Source organism: Pezoporus occidentalis, unplaced genomic scaffold, assembly GCF_034315485.1.
Source record: "Pezoporus occidentalis ecotype Australia unplaced genomic scaffold, CSIRO_AGI_Poc_V1 ctg138, whole genome shotgun sequence".
NCBI classification, from domain to species: Eukaryota; Metazoa; Chordata; class Aves; order Psittaciformes; family Psittacidae; genus Pezoporus; species Pezoporus occidentalis.
The window spans coordinates 1,371,882-1,389,770 of NW_026913188.1; the positions used below are offsets into that span (position 1 = coordinate 1,371,882).

Below are 17,889 nucleotides of genomic sequence, written 5' to 3' on the forward strand. Positions count from 1 at the left end.
GAAATTACCAGAAGAAAGGAAATGGGAACAGCTGTGAATGCAGGCACGCACACATAACCTGGCTGCAAAGATCCTGTTTCTATAGGAACAGACAGGATGGATGAAATGGGGAAGGTCACAAAGACAGAATGAATCAGCAGAGGGCAAATTTAGGAAAAAAAAAGGAGGAAAAAGGCAACATGAAAACAGATACAGTAGGAAATGGACAACATGGCAGCTAGAATTGGGGCAAAGTGCACAAGAAGCAAAATTTTCAGTGAAAACCCTGGGGTCAGCAAAACCAGAGAGGGCTGTGAAAGACTGGAGGACGAAACAGTGCCATTGCAAAACCTATCCTTTATTTTCTGAATGAAGAAAACAAAGGAGCTTTTCTGGGGTGATGAAGACACAAACACCACTTTCCCTTTCTGACACAACCCTCCTTCCAGCAGCTGCCTGTGTTTTGCAATGTGAGAACCAAGATACTTTATGTCAAAGCACACACATTGGCTATATGTCCTCTATACTGCTTGTCCTTTTAGCAGAATACAGAAGCAGCAACACAAAATCTCAGCCTGGGGGTGTCTAGCATCAAATAGGCAGCTTGTAGCGCCTGTGCTGCTTGAATATACTGTTTATTTTTATCATCAGGAGATTGAAATCAGCTTGAGATAAGGACAAAAAAAGAATATTCTGCTTTTAAATTGCATAACCTATTTTTAAGGCAGTTACAGTTTGTGTTTGTTAATTTTCTCATGAGCTTTTTTTTGTTACCAGCTTCAATGCTGTAACATAGTGTAGCCTGCACTCCCCATGTCAGACAACACTTTAATCTGTCTTCTTCTTACTACTACCACCACCACTACTCAGATTTGGACAAATGGAATTTTAATTTGAATGAAACCTGGTGTTTTCCTTCTATTTTCATTGCCAATTAGAAGATCATATTTTGTGCTAAATGGCGCTTAAATGTAAATTCTACATGAAGTATGAATAAACCCAAAGAACTTCAATACAAGCAGAGGAAGGCAGATAAAGATACTGCAACTCAGGGAATTACAAAGCACTTACTGGTTAAGGAAGGCGAAGAGGTATCTCATCACTATAAGGACCGACCTGGGCAAAGTAAGGAGGAGTTTGCGGATGTTAAGAGCCCTCTCATAGAGATTGTCTATTCCTGCAATCAGAAGAAAGTATTTTAAGTCCCCTTTCATATGATGGTCTAACATAGCATTCAGTCAGTTTACTCAATTTACTTTGACTCTATCACCACACATCCCTAGCCAATACCTTCTCATTTTGACCTATTAGAAAAATAAGAGTTAAAAGTCCTGCCTCTCGTGAAACCCACACACTTTAAAAAGTAACATTTTTAAATATAAGAAATTATATCAGCCACTTGCTGAGCTGGACATCTCACAAACCCACAATACCTCAGGGAACCGAGGAAAGACGTTTGCGATCAGTTTCAAATACAGATTCATTCTCTTTACTTGAATGTTCATATCAGATGTAATATTCCAATCACTGAGCCTCTCTAATGAGTTTTCTTAATCAAATGTCCAGCTGTAAATCTCAGAATGGCAAATCAGATGTGTAAGCAGTGCTGTGGGGGATGAATTTGTGTTTCAAATGAATGGTTATTTTCATAAAACAGTGTTTGGTTTATGGTTTTTCAGTGTGTAAGCAACAAACACAAACATTACATGTATTTTCCCAAATGATATTATAGCAGTCCACCAAAATTCTTCTGAAGCCAGCAAAACAAGGTAAGCTTAATAAAAGCATCACTTCCTAATGTCTTATAATAAGGATGCATTATCTATCTTCTGTGTTGGTCAGAAGGATTATGCAGCTGCAAGTGGGGTAGTGATGGGATAAAAGCATAAGTTGTTTTTCAAAATATGTAATATATCACTGTTTTACTCAATGTGTTGTCTGTGCAAATGCCACTGTTAGAAACAACCTAAAATTTCAGCAATGCTTTTTATGTCAGCCAAGAAAGAATGCTGCCATTAACAACATCTAGGGGAAATCTCAGCAAACTACATGAGAAATACTGTCCAGAGGCACTGAAATGGACATCCAGAAATTTGGAAATGAGAAACAGGAGCTGATTCCAATAGCTGAAAAGCCAACTTTACCATAAACCATGGTATTTGAGAGCACACATTTTAAAAGGATTACTTACACATAAATGTTCTACTGTGAACAGAGTTCCTGGTGTTTATTTGCGCTCTCTGGTATGGCTATTTCTACCAACTAGCATTTGTTTGTAGATGCAAAATATGTGTTGACTTATGGTTCTTAGAATAACTGGTGTCTAGTAGTTAGTACTTTGGTGCCAAGAACTAAGCATAAGCAGAGCGTGTCCGGCAGCAAGACTTCTGTTTACCAGTGCAGTAAGAAATGCCAGTGTAGTAAACTGGGGGGGTAGGGGGAACGTGGACTGTGGTACCTACTGCAGGAGCAGCAGAGCAGAACTGCTGGGGAGGTAAAAACCCATTCCCTGGCAGAGCAGCTGAAGGCTGGAACAGTGGCCCTGGTGAGCTGCCGCAGAGCTGGTAGGGAAGAGGACCGCTGACAAGTTGTATAATTTATAACCCAATGAGTCAGCCTGAACCCAAACTCCAGCAGAAAATCAGTTCAAGCCATTACACTTTCCTCAAGTGGAGTATGGGACTTGAAATTTATGTTTCTGTCAAATCTGGACTGCATGAATCAAGAAGTATTTTGCTTACTGGTTAAGAACTGGCTTCCGTGGCAGGATGTGCTAAGCCTGGGAGCTGCTTGCACAGTAAGGATTCACAGAGCAACCACAATCTTCTTCTCCCTTTCTAGTACATGCAGCACCTTGGAGACACCAATGCTGCAGACCCTCACTGCTGTTCTGCACTGCCCACAGACACCAGTTTTAGTGCAAGGCCTTTCTCCAGCTGCCTAAACTAAACCCCTCCCAATGGAAGAAGCCTGCCTGCATCAGTTAGGGTGCCTTCTGAGTCTCTGGCTCAGCTGACCTTCCCCCTGACACGCCTGTCTGCAAATCTCTCTAGACAGAGTTATAGGTCTGGGTGATTTTGAGCCTGTGTGCATGTGCACAGGTAGGTTTTCTATGGAGTGGGGCTGAAGGAGGAAGGTTCAAAGGCACTTTGGTTATGTTTTTCAATAGTCCTTCCTTAGCAGCAGTGCTGTAGGGTGCTGTGGCACAGCTTTTCCACTGTTGTTGGATGCGAGAAGGCGGGGAGTAGTTGTGACACAGCACCAGGACCTGCCTTCCGCATTACAGCCTTTGCTGGCTAATGCCTTGTGCTGCAGACCTGCCCCTTCCAGCCAGATCTGGAGACAGGCCCTGGACCAGGTTCAGTCATTGCTGAACTCAAATCAGATCCAAGAAATGCACTGGCTGGGCTCCAGGTGTGTCCAGCGGCTCCTTCCAGCAGTGTGCTACCTGTCTGGATGCAATAGCTCTGTCCAAACTAGTGAGCTAAAGCAGGATGGGCTATATAGCCTTGAACACCACTAGACAGCTACCACACAGTACTTGTCACACTCTCCAACGTGCCTGTGGTCTGTGCCAACTACAGCTCTTTCAAGCAGTTCCTAGACATGGTTCACAAGATGCATGAGCCAGGAACTGGTCCCAGTAGGCAGCACGGGCATGCACAGTCAGTGCAAAGAGTTTGGCTGTATGACCATGTGTTGAGCTATCCCAGCTGCTCTACTAGGAGCACAATCAGTACTAATTACTAGCAGGTCATCTCTGTACTGAAACACTTACAAGTTATACATGCTGGAATAAGGTGGGTGTATTTCTAATACCTTCCTGGTAACCCAGTCCCAGCCTGCATGAGAGCCCCTTTATTGAAAACCCAAACTACAGCCAAGTGCAAAATTCATGTGCTTTCCATGATTTCCTTGTTTTTCTTTCTCTGATTTGGTTTAAAGGAGATAGGTAATAAAGTTATGTATTAATGTTATGTATTTGCATGCTGCTTTTAAGTTAGGAGCCAAATGTCATGATTTCTTGTGAGCATGCAGTGTGCATTTGGGTACGTAGGAAAGGAGGAGTGAATATAGAGCAATCTTTCTGCATCCAGGCAGAAAGAATTAGCAGCTCCGCTGCTTCCCATGCAGAGCGAAGAGAAAGCATTGCTTTGCCTCTACCAGCTTTGCTGAAGAGAACCTTAGGGCAGAACAGGCATCAAAGCTACAAGCTGCCTGCTGCAAGGAATCACCGGCAATTCCAGCACTGCAGAAAGCTGGCTGCATCCCCCACTCTTACAGCAACTTCCGTTGGAGGCCTTGTTTCCATTACTCTGATTTTCAAGAATTGTAATTAGCCCTACCTCAGCACCCGGTCAGGTATTACCCCGTTCTCAGCGAAGAAAGCTGATGTGTTGACATTACATAACTTGTTCTAATAGCGCAATTAGCTACCAAGCAGAAATAGAAATCAGGGGATTTGAAAACCGGTTCATTACTCTAATGATGAGACTCACATTCTCAGACATAAGCAACAGGACAAGCCTCTGGCAAGGCCAAGCACACTGAGAACAAACGTGGTTTTCTCATTGTGGAGTGAGGGAGGGAAGGGAAATCTGTGTGAAGGCCACGTGAATATCAACCACAAATCAAGACTACCGTCAGGTAAATACCACAAATAGAAATGGTGGTTGTTCTGTAGTCCCCAGTTCTCAGAGCAGAGCAGAACTTCCAGAGCACTGCTCTGACACACCTGCCTTCCAGACCCATCTCAGGCACAGAGGGTAAACCCACAAGCAGGAGATTTTCCTGCCAGCCAGACAAGAAGGTGTTTGGTATGGGAACACTGTGCTCCTGTCAAAGCGGAGCTACAGTGCAACACAGAGCACACGAGACACTTGTGGGGTGAAACGAGAGAAGGGGAAGAGGCCAGCTTCTGGGATTCATGACTACAGTGCTCTGTGGAAGAGAGGGGCACACGTGTCCAGAACTATTAATGTATTTTTATCAGACAACAATGGAGCAAAGCACTCTAATAACAGAAGGAGCTTGATTTTCTCTGTGTCCATAACACTATCTAGGCATCTAAGCATCAGAGGTGCCTGGGTTCTACAGAGCCTCCACTTGTCAGTACAAAGAATGAAAAGCAGAGAGCTCAGAGGACTCTGCAGGTCATTTAAGTCTACAATCTCACCCTCTGACTTCACCTTAGAGATGTCTGTGCAACCTGTTCATAAAATCCTCCAAAGAAGCAGACCACAACCTTTACAAGAGATTCTGTTGCAGTGTAATTCCACATTGCTCCTGGAAAAGATTTATTTACTGATCTCCCATGGACTTCCTTTGCAAACACTTCTTTGTCCTTGAACTGGATGAGTGAATCTAGATGAGACTAATGTCATTGCATAAATGGAAGAATTACTCATCAGCTAGCTGCCTCTTTGCCAGCCATGGGCTAAGGACCAGTTCTCAATAGCATGAGACAGGCATAAATCCTAGCTACTCAAGCCTTAAAAGGTGTCATCTTCAGCCTCCAAGATCACTGGAACCTGTTCTGGAGAAGTGGTGTCACCTTTGCTTACTGCAGAGACACACAGAATCAATGAATGTCCGCTCTTCTCTTCCATGAGATGTAACGCATTTTAACCACTTCTGAAGTTTTTGCAAACGGAGTCTCTAGAGTGGAACAGATCAAAAGTGAACAACCTGCCTCAGAACAGTAAAGGAAAACTGAGAGGGGAGAAAACACAGCTGAAGCCTGCCTTTCTCACTGTGTTTACTGCAAAAATGTGTTTCAGTTAAATAAGTTTAACTGAAGCCCCCAAATACAAATAAACCAAAACTAAATTATAAATGAAGACACGGATCCATTCATCCCACATAACATCAATAAAACACAAATTTAAACTTTAATTAAGGAATAATCCTGGAGTTGGAGAGCATAAAAACCAAAATAAATATTCAAATACACAAATGCATCACAAGCGGTGATGGAGACCAAAAGACTTTTGTGAGAGAGCAGTTGCTGGTGGTTCTGAAATATTTTGGGCCAAGTGGACAACTGCATGCCTTTATCACTCTGCTTTAACTGTACTTTTCCTGGCCTCTCCTGCACTGGTGGTGAGACACGGCTATTCAACAAGGAGAAGATTCAGGGTGGGAGCAGTCTGAGCTCAGAAACATGAGTTCTAAATTGTGTGTGTTCTGCCACCCTCTGTTAACAGACAGCGTCCGTGGCCAAGCTCAGTAGTAACAAAGGAACCGCAAACACTTGGCAAAGGGAAGATAAAGATATTATTACTGATCAGAACATGTGGAAGGAGAAACCTTGTGTCAGCAGTGAATGAACTGTGCTACACTAACAGCCAGTGCTGTGCAAGCCAAGCATATTTCACAGGCAAAGGGAGCACGAAGGAGGAAGAAGAAAGCAGACAATGGTACAATGAAAGAGATCTTTCTCCCTTAGGACCCCTGTTCTGAGGGTTAAAATCCACTGTGGTATCTTTGTGTGGGGTCACTCACTACTTTCACTTGGCGTGGTGCCTACTAGTAACACAGTGAATGCCTAATGTGTATTTTACACACCTGCTGAGCATCAAATGGGACCGAGTTATTTGTAGATGTCATTTTTATGGTCAATTCGCAGCTGACAAGTAATCCACATGTATATGTATTAGTGCTGATTAACAACTTGTGCCTCTTTCTACTTTGGTAGATGAGTCCAATCCAACTCAAAAGATATGTATGTATTAACTCAGCAATGCCACTTAATGCTCTAGAGATCTATTTAAGAAAGCATTACAGGAGGACAAACACAACTCCACTGTCACTTAGGCAAGGAAATAGTTTTCATTTTGCTGAAACTTTTTCAAGAAGAGTTGACAATTCAGAATATGGCTTTTTACTTTCTAAGTAATGGGCAATAGCCTGGAAAAGCAATAAAATAGTTTCCTTTCATAACATTTATACCTTTAGGTAAGCGGCTACTGCTGTCAGCAAAGGACTGAAATGATGAAAATCAGGAGGAAAAAAGATGTAAGCTTTCACCCATCCTGGCATATTAGTATATCAAATTTAAGGCAACAGAGATGAAACCATGGAGAATTATAATGACCTGAGCAGAAGCTAAGCAGTTTGGGTAGGTAAGATGCATCTGCTGCTGCACTGCACAGCTATGTATGCAAAAATGAACTGTAATTCATGTGTATAAGAACTCAACATCATGAGAGGAACTGCAGCGGCCCAGCAGTAAATGTGAATTATGGCCAGCCCTAAGCGTAGCTTCAGTACCTCCTGCCTTGACGTAACTCCTGTTACAAGTATTTTGCTTGTGTTGGGCCCAACCTGTTTCTACAAAGGGACAGAAAGAAGCGCAGTACAACACTCCTCCCTTACCCCAACCTTCTTTTACCCCCTGCGTTGTCAACTGCTGCGAGCACCTATAGTGGCCACTCCTTTTGCCCATAATGAGATGGATTCTTTACATTCTGTCCTGCCTTTCATGCTTGCTCTGGAGAAGTCATAATTTGCCCCAAATTTTATCTAAAACAGTTCATAAACCCAAACAGAACAACACTGTTCTCATGAGTCTCATTAATACAAATTGCCCTAAAAGCCACAGTCACGTTGCACTGTTTCCGCTGTATTTACAAAAGGGAAAGCATTAAATCACAATGCTCTATTTCATTTGGAAATACATGCATAAATGCAAAGGAATTCCTCAGTGCCTATACTGAGGAAAGGTTTATTCTGCAGCTGTAGCCTCAATTATGCTTGACATCCATAACTAAGTACTTCAGTTTCAAGGGGTTTTTCACTGGCAATGTTACATTTCCATATACAATGTGTGACATTCTGCCCTTTTACAGTTTTATGTGAACATTAACTTTATGAATTTGCTTTCTGCCTTCCCCCTTCTATAACAACTTCTGCCAACGATTAAAAAACCCACAGTGACATTTACCTTGAAAAGCTATTTGAACACAATTTAGTGTTTATTCTTTTCCTTGCTGTCTACCAGACAGTGAATGAGATATGAATTAACATATTTAAACCCCCTTAATTAAAAATGTGAAAGCTTTCTAGACTTTACACATCAACTGTGACCTATACAAGTTACCGTAATGTGCGTTCTCACAGAGGAAAGGGGGCCTGGCCCTGCTCCCATTGTCATGAAGACCAATATACTTACTATGTGAGGCCAAATGAGCACAGAAAAAGAAACTGATGCAACTATGACAGGTTCAGCGTCTGAAGGGGGAGAAAAATCTTGCCCAGACTGTCTTCCTTTTTGTAAGATATAGGAAGCTTTAAAGTTAAATGACAGCAATGGAAAGGATCTTTGAGACAGAGAGTTTTTGGTAGCACGTGCCACGCAGGTACTAAGTGTGACAGGCAGTCTGCTCTGAAATGCTTGCTGGCTTTTTGGTTTATGGTTTGTTTTGTGTTATTCCCTGGAAGTGCTGGATCACTTAGCAAAGCGCATAGACTAGGTACACAGCTGTAAAAACACTCCACCTTAGGCTTTGCAGATTATCAGAAGACACAGACACACTGTTCCCCTCATGTGGTTCTGGGGCTGCCTGTGGGTGCAAGACACAAGAGCTGCTTCTTTCTCTGCACACATCACATTCAATCCCCTCTCACTGTGACAACACAAAGCAAACTCACCCCGATGTGCTCAAAGAGAAAACAGCTTTTATCCTGCCTTCTTCCCCCTGCTAAAGGAAGGTGCTGACATGTCATTTCACTGTGACCCTAATGATAACCTTGTGGAAACCAAACCAAACAACAAAATAATCCTCCCTTGGCTACCTCCAAAACCTGCCAGAAGCAGATCTGGGACTCTTAAAACACCTTATCAGGAAGAAATGTTCTGCTTTCTCCTGTAACAGCAATAGCAGCAGTCAAATTTAGCAGAACTACTCAGTCATTACACCTCCTTTTGACAAGCTGCTGTAGAGATGATAATCCAGATTTACGACAGGCTCAGAGAACAGCCAGTCTAAACCAGGATCAGATGGCACCACCTCTTTCCAAATAACTGTCCCATTCTAAAACGTTGCTGTGAAAAACAGTGGCTTTGTTCCAGACTATTGGTTGTTACTGACTTCAGCTCTTTTGAACGAAAAAGACATGCATCTCCCTTAGACATGCAATAGTTTGACACTCTCTAAGGAAACTAAGACTTAACACTAGGGATCTAGTATTCATCAACTTTTTCCTTATGGTTCTCAATAACAAAAGACCATTTAGGGATAACTGAACTGGATTTCTCTTAGACAGTGATGCTCTGAGAAGCTGGTCAATCTCTCCCACCTGCCCAGCTGCCATGTACACATAGTCCACCGAACTTCTACCCCTCTTTCCAAATACCCCGCTCTGTCTTCAGAAACTTCAATGGTGAATGGAAACTCTCTGAAATGACTCCCGTTCCTCTTCTTGGAACACAGTTAAAAGGTTGTTTTGGGGAAGTATTTTTGTATCTCGTAAGAACTCACTTCTGTAATTTCTGTCAGCTGAATACTCATTCTTGGTATTTTACAATTCTCTTTAAAGTGCTACAACACAGCAGAGTGCAACACCATCTTCACACACAAGAAACAGCATTTATATTTTTCTCGATGCTTAGTCAAAATAATAAAGTCATAAAGAGATCCAACGGCCAGGATCTCACACCAGAAAGTTTGAAAAGGAAATCTGGTATGAACGTTTAACGATGAAAGTGATTAATCATTTGAACAGCTTATCCAAGAATGCGGTAGGTTTTCTGTCAGATCAAGCCATTAAATGGATACGTTTTTCCAGAAGACATGCTTTAATTCCTCCAGAAGCTATGGAAATCAGCGCAGGATTATTAGGTGAAGTTCTATCATCCCTGTCATGCAGAAAATCACTCAGTCAAAATGATCCTTTTTTAGATTTCAATTTTTCTGACTCGCAGACATTTTCTGGGCTGTGGCACCACAGCCAGCTAAAGCTGAACTCAGGCAGAACCAAGATTATGCTTGCTACAGAGACAGTGTCTCCCTCAGCATCCGGGCTCAGACTGTTAAACTGTGGTTTTGAGGTCCTTTTGGACTCCTCACTACCACCAAGTCTGTGAATAGCAACAGCTGTGGAAAACCCTGTAAAAAATGAAACACATATTGCACACAGCCCTGGTCATAGGGATCCATGTATTTGCAGCCTCCAGGCTGAGCTACTGCAATCCTCCCTATGTGGGAAGGAAACCACAGACGCTGGGTTCCCCCAGCAGGGACCAGAAAAGCCCATTTAATGGCCAACCCAGGACACTGCACACACCAGTCTGTGGTCATACCCGCTGGGCTGGGTTTGGAGAGCGCCTGCCCTAATTAATATCCCAAAGGTCTGTCCCACGTAACCTGTGACACTGCCTCTTCCTCCATTTGGCTGATGCAGACAAGCTATAAAGGAAGGGTTGCAAGGAGGAAATTCTTCCACAAAGTATGTACCTCTGACCACTTCTAATGGACCCACAGAGAACAGTAAGCCTACTGATGGTTGGCTTGGCCTTACCCCTCCTCAACATCTGGATGGATCTGTGAACTGGAAGAGGTTTGTACATGCCAGAGCAACTCACTCAACCACTGAGAACTTCCTAAATTACTACAACCTCTCCGTGTCCGGCTATGAACACCAGCAGCGCACGGACCCACGCAGTGCTCCTCCATGGCATCCTATTACAACTCGCATGCTGGAAGACAGACTGGGCTCTTCCACAGGCAGCACTCAGCTGCTCCCCTCCATTCCTGGACAGAAGGGTTTTCCTGCTAGTTGGATTGTGGGTTTTAAGCTGAGCACAATAAAGGTCCAGAACCACACAATGTTGAGCAGTTAGGTGCTTATTAACCAGTGCCGTCTCCAAGCTGTGGGGCATGAAAACCTTTGTGGGAAGTAATGTACTCTGTTTGCACGGTCATGACTTCATCCCCTTCTGTTTGCCCCAGCGCACAGCGGAAAACAATAATGTGTTTAAATTTAACTGTCTCTTGTATACCAACAGATATTCTTCCTGCCCCATTAAACAAAGAGTTTTACTGTACATTAATCCCACTGGAAAAAGAGAACAACCACAGCTGTGAGTATGACTAATGACTGACCCAGACTGTTACAGATGGCAAACAAATTGTGTCAGAAAAATCTGCAAAGTTAGCTCTTTTTTCAGGCCACTACTGTATAGATGAAAGTAAAATTCTATTGAAAAAGAAACAGAGATTTCTACTTACTGATACAAGAAATCAGATCATTAAATCTTTCCTTAGGAAAGACAGGATTTTCCAGCCCTCGGAAATAGAGCTTCAGTACTCCAGCAACTGAGTTAATGTCATGGTTACTTTGGTCATCTGCCAAAGGATTTTCACCTTAAAAAGTAAATAAAGTGAATGAAACACACACGCAGGAGCATTCTTGCATGCAACATTTTTATAAGTGAGTGACACTTCGGGGGTTTTTTGGTTTTAGTGTGTGGGAGGTGGCAAGGCAAGCATTCAAGTAAGATAATAAACACTGATTTAGAAATCCCAGGCTATGATTAAACTAAAAATGGCAGCCTAACTAAAGCTTCCTTTAAATTACCTAACGGAGTGATCTCTTAGGTCCTGAACTTCCAACTAGGTATTTACAGATATGTTGTGATTTACAGTTAGCAAAGTAAAAAAAGCCAAATGTTCTTAATTGACTCAGGTTTTGTAGACTATCCTTTGACAAACTGAGTTAGACAACTCTCTGAATTGGAAACCTGTCTTCATTCTGAAAAATTAAAACATTCAGGAATACGTGCAACCATTTGGTGAAAACACTGCTTCCATTTGGTGAAAACACTGTTTAGGAACTGGAACCGTAAACTGAAAGAGCAGCCATGACTGAACCATGTGTCATTTTAAAGACATAATCTTTGTTCTGAAACACTTTAAAATGTATGTATCTTCCCGAATAACACTGGAATAAACACTGGGATAAAACACTGTTATTATTCCAGAATAACACTGGAATAAACAGTTAACAGTAAGGTAGACTTAGAAGCTGGAGAACAGGAGGATGTGGCTTCACTTAGCATGTAAAAACAGCTGCCTCAAGTATCTTGTCAAAGATGAGATCAGGTTTAACAAGATACACAACTAATCCTGAGGAGAAAAAATACTGTGCGTATGTTCTTCATGCTTTCAGTCACCAGACTTACTGCTCCAAGGGTTCTCTCATTAGCAGATGATCTGCAAAAGCTTTTTCTGCAAATTAAAATCCCACCTGCTATGAGCCAACGAAAAAGAAAGCAAAATCAAAAAACCCCAAGTAACTAGTATTGTTTTAACCCAATTAGGGGATTGCTGGATCCTGGCTCCCCTTGCAGAGCAATCCTAGGCTGGGTGTTGCAAGCCACTCTTGTTTAAAGTCAGTTTTCACTTCCCAGTATCTTTCCCATAATTCCTTCTCTGGGGCTGGAGTTTCCTTCGGGAGCAAAAGCAGTTGTTGAAAATGGAATGAGACTCTTTTACAGCCTGCATTCTCATTGATTGTGATGCCACTTTGGCAGAGGGACCAGAAGGTTGAGCTGTTGTATTCCAGAAGATCAAGTAACAGGTTCTCAAACCGCATTAAGTAGTCTCTTGAATCTAATTCAAAAACATAACCTTCCATGTCTGAGTTTCTTGAAAATAAAATACAGGCAAACTACTGTTTGCAGTTTATCGTTAACAAAAGACTGAAGCTTACAGCTGATTCATGAGTCATATGCCTCATCTAAACAGAATGAAAAACAACCTCACGCTCTTAGAACATTAACAGGGGAAAAACATGTACATGTCATCATTATACTTCATCTTTAAGCATACGACAGTGCAAAGTTTTAGGTGCAGTACACAAAGTGCGTACAAACTGCTTAAACAGCCAAGAAAGTAATTAGAATTTAAAAGATTTTTGAATGTCAGACATTAAGGTGCTCGAACAAATGAAAATGGCAATTACCTCTCTCAAATGAATTCTTAATATCATTGACTTCCACCTGGGAACCAGACACTCTAAAAATTCCCTGATGCTGAAGACCTGCAGCAAAGATGGGAGACAGCAGTGAGAAGTTAATCTAGTTTACAAACTACTTTTGATGTCTGTTTTAAAAACAAAGCTGTGGTGGTAAACGTGTTATGCTAAAGATACACAAAAAAGTCTGGGCAATAATGAAATGATATAGGATGCTTCAGAGCTTACCATATAAATTGATAAATCTGATACAGCTTTCCACGATGAGAGGAATGACTTGTCCTGAATCCTGTAAAAATAAGAGCAGAAGGAGTAAACTGCAGATCGGAAAGAGGAAAACTCCATACTCTGGACTGAATGTGAACGTGCATTTTCCTGGTCAATCCAGATGGACATACAGTGCTGGCAAAAAAATACATAAGAAAAAAGTAATTTCTATCAGAGTTCTCTTCCCATGTAGGGACAGAGGGAAAGGAATGGGTGAAAAGAAAGGATTATGGTTCTTGGTTAAAATCATTGAATTGGGAAATTCAGAGACTTCATTATCTCTGCCACAGTATCTGGCTAACACTGTATGTGACATCTAAGCTCATGCATGTGTTTTAGATTTGTGAAGCAAAATGAGTTAAAGCAGTGAATTTGCTTTTTAAAAAGTTTATTATTAAGAATAATAATGAAGATGATCCCTCTGCATCCATTTAACTTACCTTTCTTTTCTTCCTTTGCCCAGAGAAGCTGGGGCTGCTCCATCCCTGGCAGTGTTCAAGGCCAGGCGGGACGGGGCTTGGAGCAACCTGGTCTAGTGGAAGGTGTCCCTGCCCATGGCAGGGGCAGGAACTGGATGATTTTTAAGGTCCTTTCCTCCCCAAACCATTCTGTGATTCTATGATTCCTGGTGGAGAATGGACCTAATTCCTCAAGGCACCCATTTTTACTTTTTGTTTTTGGTAAAAAATATTGATCACAAACAGCTGACAAGTCCTTTTCTGGACCTGCTGGGCTATCACAAATGTTCTTGTAGAAGAGACACCAAAGGACATTGCATGGAGTACCAGGTGTCTCCCTCCTGACCTGAGAGCACTCCTCCATGCTCTGCTGATTCACGTGTCCTCACATAGTGCAGATGACTGCTTGGTATGCTGTTTCAGGCTGCTCTGACTAGTGGGTGATGAACTGTAGCCACTTTGGGTTGAGCAGGTGGTTCAGCTGTCTCTTCCATAGGCAAAAAGGTATTGGGAAAGGGGGCTCACAGCCTACACCTCCCTGCCTGCAACTGATTTGATCCGTAATCAAAGGTGCTGGTCTTCACCATGCTACAGCAGCAGCTCTATAGCTACATCTCCAGTTAAATAGAGGTGTTTTAATAAAGGAGAAAAAAAGCTTCTTTTAACGGGAGGGGGAGAAGATGATGGTAACGGTAATTTTCAGTGAGTTATTTGTCTTTTTCTTTGAAACTGCTGATTTTTTTCAAAAGAACCATCACAGTCCTTCATCCGTCTGTTTTGGCATTTAAAAAAAAATGGGTGTTTTAACCCAAGCACATTAATGACTACAAGTCATCAAATATCTATTAAAGACACAAATCATACAATTAAAAATTAGTGAGAAAAGTTGGTGCTCACAGTGGAAAAATGATTGTTTCCTAAATAACAGGTACCGTTGAAATTCTTGTCTTGGAAGCTGTAATTTTTCTTTCCAAATGAATTTCAAACACGTGAGCGCTCAGAGAACTGACTAATCCGTGTGAAAGTTTCATATAAAACCAGTGTGCATTACAAAGCCGTGAATTCAAAAGCACCCTGTAACTCAGAGTACCCATCTCCTTTTACAAACTAGTCCTTCATGTTCACGCTCAATTACACTAATGGGAAGTTTATGAATTAAGCCCAAGTAGAAGAAAAGCCAACTACTAAAAAAAGTTTGAAGAATAACACACAGTGAAGCAATGAAACAATGCGCTTCCTGAGCTAACCTAACCCCTGATTGCCTGTGTACCCCGTGTGGGTTTAGTAGGGCTTACAAAAGGCTGTACTGCTAATGATGCTATTTAAATTGTGGCTTGGTTGTCTTTTAACTTAAAACCTGGCAAAGACTGGTGAGCCAAAAACCGGGAATGGCTGGATGAACACTGCTTTTTTGCATTGTGTCATGATTCAGTAACAGCTGGATAACCCCCCTTCCCCACACCCCCCCATGAAACAGGTCAGCTACTAAGCCCAGGAATACTGTCATGTTCACCACCACTGAGCAGCCTGGCTCTCCAGAGTATTATAAAACATGCACACAACATGCACCCGTATCTCCAGATAGTACATTGGTTCATGCAAAGAATGGAAAGCCTTCGAAAAGAGACTGTTTGCAGTAAGAAACTGTAACAAAATAAATTATTTTCATATCTGGTTTGGGAGAATCTGTTCAGAACCATGCACAACTTCGTGGTTAAGTAATTCCCTGAAATAATCCCCTGGAATGATCTAAACTAATTGGATTTTGGATCTAGTGACAGGAAAATAATTTGAAGTAACAATCTGTGTTGGTCAAATGTCAAGAACGGTGACCCTACCGCTGCTGTGCATTAAGTCTGATGTGTGTAGTCAGTGAATGTATGTTTGGGACTAATTATCATTCATTATGATGCAAAAATGTACCAAAAAGCAATTTTGTGCAATACTGTATTTCACTAGCTGTTGTCCTTTTGTGCCTGTCAAACTAACTCATCCCTATTGGGGATGACACGGTCTTTGGGCAGGGATGCTTTCCTAGTTAGCTCCCACACTGGCAAACCTGTCAGAAGTCTACCAGCTTTCTTTTCCTCTTTCCTTTTGAACAACTAATTATGTAAGAGTCTCCACTCTCAAGTAAGCCCTGTCACCCACACTGCCATGTAACATAACCCTTCTCTCTGTGAGGGAAAATGACAGAGTATCATTTCTCTGTGCTTCTTTAATCCAGGGGCTTTTTGTTGTGGGAGTTTCTGCTCCTTTGCTTACTCTCATCCTTGAGTGAGAAACTGTTCATGGTATTAATCTCTTGCATCATGGGATGATTTCCTGAAAGTCTTTCTTTGCACCTCACAGCACTGCCTGCATAATAATAATGCCTTTCCCTGTAGTTGTACTAAGGATGGCTGAAAGCTCCATTCAAAGACACATAAACTGGGATGATGCCACTGAGCACAGAATTTGTTCTGCACAATATTTGCTGCTAGTTATATTGCAGAGGAAGGAAGAAAAACCTTGTCACATTCAAATCCAGCTCACAGAGCTTGCTTTAAGGGAATTAAAATTACCTTCAAGAGGGATTTAATTCACTGCATCTATACATGTATTGTTTTAAAGATAGATTTTATTAAGATTTCTTTCCCTTAGCTCTGCCATCCAGTTTCCAGAGGCACTGACTGTGATGGGCAGCTGCTTCTTAATGAATAAGGAATAGCTGTCATTTAAAATTATGATGATTCCAGAGTTGAGCTCTGGTTCAGTTTTGCCTGCTGTACTTGTACACTCATTTCTTAATGCAAACGTGTCCCTCCAGGTCTTTGAAAGAACTAATTTTGAGCCAGGCGTGAATGCAACCCGAGAGTGAGGCGGAGATGGTTCTCTTGTCACCAGAACTATACCTGATGTCTCGTGTGAGAGTTCCTTCGGCCTCGGCTAGAAGCATTATTAGAAATAAAAGTATGAAAAAGAAGAAGATAGTAAATACAGCAAAGATACAAGATCCAGAATAGCGGTGATCACAATTTCACACAATATAATAAATTCCTAAAGTCATAGGAAACCAAAAGCTGGATATGAAACCCAGGGTAATCCTGCTTCTCCACAGACTTTGAATAATGAACGTAATGAAAATGGCAAGCAGGAAATTGTGCTAAGTCATGGGATGCACCACTACATCCTATCTTCTACATGACGCTATGTTTCCTAATAAAACCAGGCTGCCAATACTGTCCCTACTTGATTAACAAAATCGTAGGGAGGCTAATGTGAGAAATGGATCCCCCTCTTTCCCTCTGACTTCAGGAAGTATTATATTGATCAACCGGGAAAGAAAAGAGCCCCAGGACAGACTTATACATAATGATCTGCCTCAGCTCACGTGAGGTGGTGACCATTATAGTAAGAAGTGTTGAGATCAGCCACTGGGGTGGCTGGTGCCAGTACCTTGATGAATGACTCCAAGTCACCATTAAACAACTTAGCACTATACTGTGATCGGGGTCTGGGCTTCCTGTGTTTCTGGGGCTTAGGGGGAAGATTTGGAGGCCTAAGGGAAGGGAATATGATTACTGAGAAAGGTAGAATCAAGTCACACAATAAAATGAAACGTCTGCAAGCTCATGGCAAAACAACAGAACACTGTAAAGGGAAAAATAAACAGAGAACTTATCAAATAAAGACTTTCCATCAAATTTAAATCTAACAGTGATTAAAAAGTGGAGAAAACCTCCATTAAAAACACATTACTTATGGATAAATGACATACTTTATGAATCCCTGCTTTGCAGTTTTACCATAAACATTTATTCCAAACACAGCACGATTGGAATGACCTTTTTTTTCTGTTGTGGCCATGCATGAAATGTGTAGCAAGCACTGGAATTCATCCTGCCAGCTGCAGCAGAACACAGGCCACTCGAAGCACCTCTTATCAAGCAGAGAAGTTGCTTCATGCTGGAGAAGCTTCAAATGCAAATTAAAAATGCAGAGCACACTCCTAAAATGCTTCAAAGCCAAACCATCTGCATTTTCAACTGGAGCCAGGAAGGTTGAACAGCTTTAGCCTTCCACCTCCAGCCATCAGCATCTTCACACAAGAAAAGAAACACCTTGCAAATTAGCTAAAGGAATGAAAAGAATACAAAACGACTAAAAAAAAAGCAGCATAAAGCAAAAATCCCCAGAAAAGTAAGAACACACAAAACTTTGGGCT

General features: G+C 41.8%; 1 protein-coding gene across 5 annotated transcripts in view; it reads right to left on the reverse strand.

The window, feature by feature from the left end:
* SRGAP1 (SLIT-ROBO Rho GTPase activating protein 1) overlaps positions 1 to 17,889 on the reverse strand; it is a 141,765-nt gene that overhangs the window by 15,274 nt on the left and 108,602 nt on the right. Inside the window, exons 12-16 of one of the 5 annotated variants that reach the window (XM_062609444.1) lie at positions 17,121 to 17,223; positions 13,186 to 13,246; positions 12,946 to 13,023; positions 11,211 to 11,345; positions 1,051 to 1,156 (exon numbers count right to left, since the gene is read on the reverse strand). In XM_062609444.1, the coding sequence (XP_062465428.1) occupies positions 1,051 to 1,156; positions 11,211 to 11,345; positions 12,946 to 13,023; positions 13,186 to 13,246; positions 17,121 to 17,223 (483 nt within the window). Of the gene's footprint in view, positions 1 to 1,050; positions 1,157 to 9,323; positions 10,089 to 11,210; positions 11,346 to 12,945; positions 13,024 to 13,185; positions 13,247 to 16,576; positions 16,611 to 17,120; positions 17,224 to 17,889 lie in introns of those variants that run through there. The other 4 variants (XM_062609445.1, XM_062609447.1, XR_009962974.1 and 1 more) reach the window with 4 other exon arrangements.